The sequence below is a fragment of the Buceros rhinoceros genome, unplaced genomic scaffold (genome assembly GCF_000710305.1).
Source record: "Buceros rhinoceros silvestris isolate BGI_N320 unplaced genomic scaffold, ASM71030v1 scaffold2772, whole genome shotgun sequence".
NCBI classification, from domain to species: domain Eukaryota; kingdom Metazoa; phylum Chordata; class Aves; order Bucerotiformes; family Bucerotidae; genus Buceros; species Buceros rhinoceros.
The window spans coordinates 24,020-29,063 of NW_010399285.1; the positions used below are offsets into that span (position 1 = coordinate 24,020).

Here is a 5,044-nt window from a genome sequence, read left to right on the forward strand (position 1 = left end):
GTGTCTGGCTTATTTTTGTTTCCCCTTTCACTTCTTCAGTATGAGTGTATGATATAGGAAATAGTATATTTGGCTCTAGAAAATGTTCAAGAAAAAAATATGACTTCATGGAATAAAGTATACTCCAGTCTGTCCCAGTTCTTCATTGATGAAGGTTGCAAAATTTATTACATGCTTCATGAGCCAGAGGATTAAACTGAGAGAAGCAAAATGTCAGTGAGGACCAAATTTCTTGTCCTCAAGCTCACTGCAGGCATATGGGAAGGAGACTCCTGTGGTTATTATCCAAAGAATATGCTGCTGTTCCCCTTCCAGGACTCCCGTTCTCGGCAGGCTCCGGCCCCCCCCCGCCTTCTCGGCAGGCTCCGGCCGCCCCATGCCCGGGTCCGTGATGTCCGGAGGTAGAGCAGCGACTCTTTCACAGGCACCCCCTTGCCGTGGGGAAGGAGCTTGGGTGCCCTTGTGAGGTTGAGAGCCGTGCTGGTGGTGGCATGTGCCTCCCGTGGGGTCTCCCAAGCCAGACAGGTCTCAACTGAAGGGTCAGACAAAGTGTGTCCACGGGCAGGATGGGCTCACTAGCCTTCGGGCAACCATCCCAGGAGGACAACTCTGACTCCAAACCCGGGCAGATGGAGCTCGTTTAGCCTTGTAAGGCTCATCCATCATCTAAGAGAAGGACACTCTAACCAAACCTACCACCCGAGGACTTTGCTGTCACTGTCCAAGCTCGCAGATGAACCTCAGATGTAAAGGGTGGAGCCAGTTCCGCGCACACTGCACCTCACCTAAAAAATCCACCGCGCAGGGCTGAAGGGTGCACTCATCGCTTGCAGTGAGCGTGGGAAAAGCCCTTCCCAAATCTTCGTTCACGAAGCCAAGCCATGAATGAGTGACTGAATGAATGCTGCTGTTCCCAGTCATGTCTTAGAGACTTGGGTTTTCGTAATATCTTGTTGGCAATAAAGATAATAACCCTTTCCCTCTGATAGCTGAAGAAAGCAGTTTACAGAGGTTTTTTTGTTTTGTTCCTTTTTTCCTTTTCTTTCTTTTTCTGCTGTTGCTGGGAGCTTTTTGGTGGCAGTGAGGGCTGAGGGGTGGGATTCTGTTTCAGATACCTCTGAAATTATGAAGATTTCTCTTTATTGCTGTTGGTGATGTGCATAGCTTCTCTAGGCAAGAACAGTGTGAAATTCACTGCATTGCTGTCTATTTTACCTCCAGTGGCATTCTGAGCAGCAGCACGTTTCACTAAGTTATCCTGAGCCGCAACAGAGATCTGGAGCTTGTTTGTGCCCAGAGGCTTAGAAAGCCAGTGGTACATTGGCTTATGCTTGATGTGAAACTTGCACAGCCATAAGGTCGAAAGATCTATTTTTTATTTCATGACAATGCCTACAATGTAAATAAGATCTTTGGAGCAAAGACTGTGTTTTCTGGTCTTTGTGTGTCCATACAAAATTGGAGTAGAAATGCAGTAGTCTAACTAATAGCGGTGTTGAAACTCTCAGCTTCCCATCTGGTAAAGGGCATTTTGCCACCTTTTGAGAGTGTATATAATGCAAATACTTTATTTTTGTGTGTATCCATAGCCCTAATAATTTGTGCGGATCTGCCTTCTGGACAAGGCAGCCTCTCTCTTTGTCTGTCTGGCAGCTGTAATCTGTTTCTGTGAGAGTCAGACCAGTTAGTGGGAAGCACCGTTGTCAGGTATGAACCTGAGAGTGTCTTAGGGAGAACTGGCTATCTGTGGCCATTGAGACACACTTGGCATGTAAGCAATGCAGGAGTGTCTCCTGCTTTGACACTGGCTTGGGTGGCTGTTGGCTGGTTCCTTCCAGCCCCAGGACCTGCTGGCTGGGGCAAATCTCACACCAGGACGTTCTTTGCAGGATGCACCCTGTGCCTGTCCCACACCACCACCTGTGGGCTCTGCTGGTGGCCCCTGCTGTGCACCACTGCTGGTGCCTTCCCGGTGCCTTGCTCCTGGAGGAACAGGGGCTATTTCTGTGGCTGTCGGATGTGTGGAAGACTGAGTAGATAGAGTGCCACTGAGCTCCATCTTATGCTGGCCTGTGGAGGAGGTTGCCTGTGTTGTCTCTCCTAATGAATTTCAGTGCACATGGGAGTGAGAGTAAAGCAGGCAATACGTTAGGTAGTCTGGTTTTGTGAGAGTCAGACTGGCTCGTTGACATGCCCGTTTCCAAAGCTATTGATTACCAACCAATTTGACTGACAAGGTTGTTTTTGTAACTGTTACTGCTTAAATAATAAGCTTTCTCTTCAACTATTCCAATCATGTAGGTGACATTAACATTAAAAAAAACCCCTAAACATGAAATGCTTTAAGACTGAAAGAGACATTGTTCTTTGTCCTAAATGAACTAACATGAAATAACTCTTGTGCGTCATTAACTTTGAAGTCTGATGTGCAGTTTACCTTTGCTTTGAAGGATCCTTTGGTGGTAAACCTCTCCAGCCCGGGACCTTTGACTTCAGCGATGTTCTTGTTCCTTCACAGCATGAGGGAGGCTGGAAAAGGTCCTCTTTCTCCCAAAGTGCTGTTCAGCCAGCTTTGTCAAAAGTATGTACTGTCGGTATCTTTTACTTATTTTTAATCTCCAGTGATACGTTTCTAAGCATGCCATGTCTGTGGTCCTTTCCAGGGTGCCGTTAGATTTTTACCGGGAAGTCCAGAAAATGTTGTCTTCATGTTCTAGAGTTGCAGAGCACCTTGTTGTGCTCCAGGGTTGGACCTACTTTTAGCGAAATGCATGTCCCAGTCCATAACCAGTAACTTTCCATTTGAGCTGAATGTGAGTTGGTGGAAGAGGACATGGTAAAACTAAAGATGATAGAATTACCTTTCAAGTTTTGTGGTATATTCGCATAAACCTGCACTTATGCTGCAAAGTCGATGTAGGTTTTTTGAAAAAAGGGTATGCTTTTAAACGGGAAACCTCTGCTATGATGTCTGACCTTGGCATCAATTCAAAATTAAAAAGGGTTTAACAAGTAAGGACTTGAAGCAGTACTGAAATGGCATATGGCTCCAGATTGCAAAGAGCTTACAAGCCCTAAAGAAACTCCTGTTTCTTGGCATGGAAACTGTTTACAGTGGTACTTTGTAGGTGCCTTCAATGATGATACAGTCTTGGTTTTTAAAACACCTGTAGAAAACCTATTTAAAAGTTGATACAAATATTTAAATATTGACTTTAGAAGTAAAAGAAGCTGTAGCAGCAGAGTAACTGGGGGATGGTATAGCTGAATCTCACATTAAAAAACATTAATAATGCATGTTAATTTATTTGCGACAGTATTACTGTATGGAATTTTAAGCATTCTGCAGCAAGAGAGGTAGAAGGAAAGTTGCAGCCTCCTACCATGGCCTTACAGGGCTACCTCACTATAGCTTTAAAATACGGTATAAAGAAACAAAAACTTTTAGACTGGAGCAGGCACAATTTAATTCTGATGAAGAAATCAGTTATTACTTTTCCTTTATCCTCAAAATTCAACTTCAGAAGCTTAGTATTTTCTGTTGTACTTGACTTCCTTTTGATTCTTCTGAGCTGTAAAAGGAAATGTGTGTAAAGAGTCCTTACAGCGATTTTGAGCCAAATGCCAATGTTCTCTGTTTAGCATTATCTACTTGGAAGGAAAATACATAGGGAAGAAAAATTTCTTGTTTCCTCAATCATTCTCCTGTTTTGGGGCTGACTCAGAAATGCCATTATAAATTTGGCCGAGAAATGGAAAGGAAATGATTGAATAAGAATAGTGGTTTTTTCTCTGTATGTATTAAGGATAGAAGGGAAAAGATGATGTAAAACATGCTTTGAAGCCATTCTAGCAAACTGATTGTAAAATAATCACGTTGCGGTGCACTTCAGATGGCATGGTGTTTCTGAAGTGGTAGCTATTCCGTATCTGCTCTGTAGGCGGATACGGAATACACCCGGTATTTGTGGAGCCATCAAGTGATGTCTACACAATGTATCGGTATGAAATCTCAGGTATCATAGAATCGTATCTAGTTGTTCTTTGCTTTGCTTTTTGGTCTTTAAGATGGGCGTATACTTTCTCTGCCAGCTAAAACTGAAACATATTCTAATGTGGGCAGCAGACTTTTGCTGTCTAGATGCATATCTGTCTGCTTCTGGCATCTCTCGCCTTCATCCCTACTTCTTACTTTTGTTAGCCTTGCAGAATGCAACTTAGATATAAATCCAGCCCTAGTATCAACAGCGAAAATGTCAGCCAGCGATTAGGTGTTTGGGGGCAGTAAGTGGCTGCACAGGTATGACAGACTGTTTTAGTCTTTGGATTGTTTTGTATTGATGGTGATGTAAGCAAGAAAGAAGAAAGGGAGAATTTCATGAAATTCAGCACTCTGCAGTAGAAGTAGGAGAACAGGAAATCTTTATCTTTGCAAACTGAATGAATTTACTATGTAATAACTTGAACAGTGCAAATGTAGTGTTCTGTCCTGCCATCTTTACAAAGACTTTTTTCATCTTTTAAAGTTGGCTTTCTCCTCTTCAGCAAAGCTGAAATGAAACAGAGCATGGCAAGATTGCAGGGGAGGTTGAACTAGATGATGTTTCCAACCCAAAGAATTCTACAGTTATGTGTAGAATGCAGGAGTCCCATCTAGGAAGAAGTCTGCGTTGCTGCAGCATTCTCCTTAAACTGCCTTTTGAATCCTGCCAAGAAGTCTTGTTAAAGGAATGCAACACTCCTGGTCTTCACATGTGTTAGCATAAAATCTTTTTACTGGCAATTAAAGTTCAAACAGCCTCTTTCCTGAAGAGATGACAGGGTGAATGTGTAAAAGGAAGAACTACACTGAAAAAAAAAAGTTTGTATTTCAGAGAGACATGTCAGAGAAAGACAAGTCAGCTAACTACTGGAGAGAAAGGCATGGGGAAGGACTTCTAATAATGATGTTGTGGGTTTATATATTTTACATGAAAGTTTGCCGACCTCAGTTGCCACCTCGTTTTTGGTTTGTGGTTTGGTTGGTTTTTTTAAATTTACTCTT

The 5,044-nt window shown here is 42.9% G+C and overlaps 1 protein-coding gene across 1 annotated transcript in view; it reads left to right on the plus strand.

The window, feature by feature from the left end:
- The window catches only part of USP45 (ubiquitin specific peptidase 45), a 46,863-nt gene that overhangs the window by 15,446 nt on the left and 26,373 nt on the right, over positions 1-5,044 (plus strand). Inside the window, exon 7 of the mRNA XM_010131383.1 lies at positions 2,451-2,581. Within this exon, the coding sequence (XP_010129685.1) occupies positions 2,451-2,581 (131 nt within the window). The remainder of the gene's footprint in view (positions 1-2,450; positions 2,582-5,044) is intronic.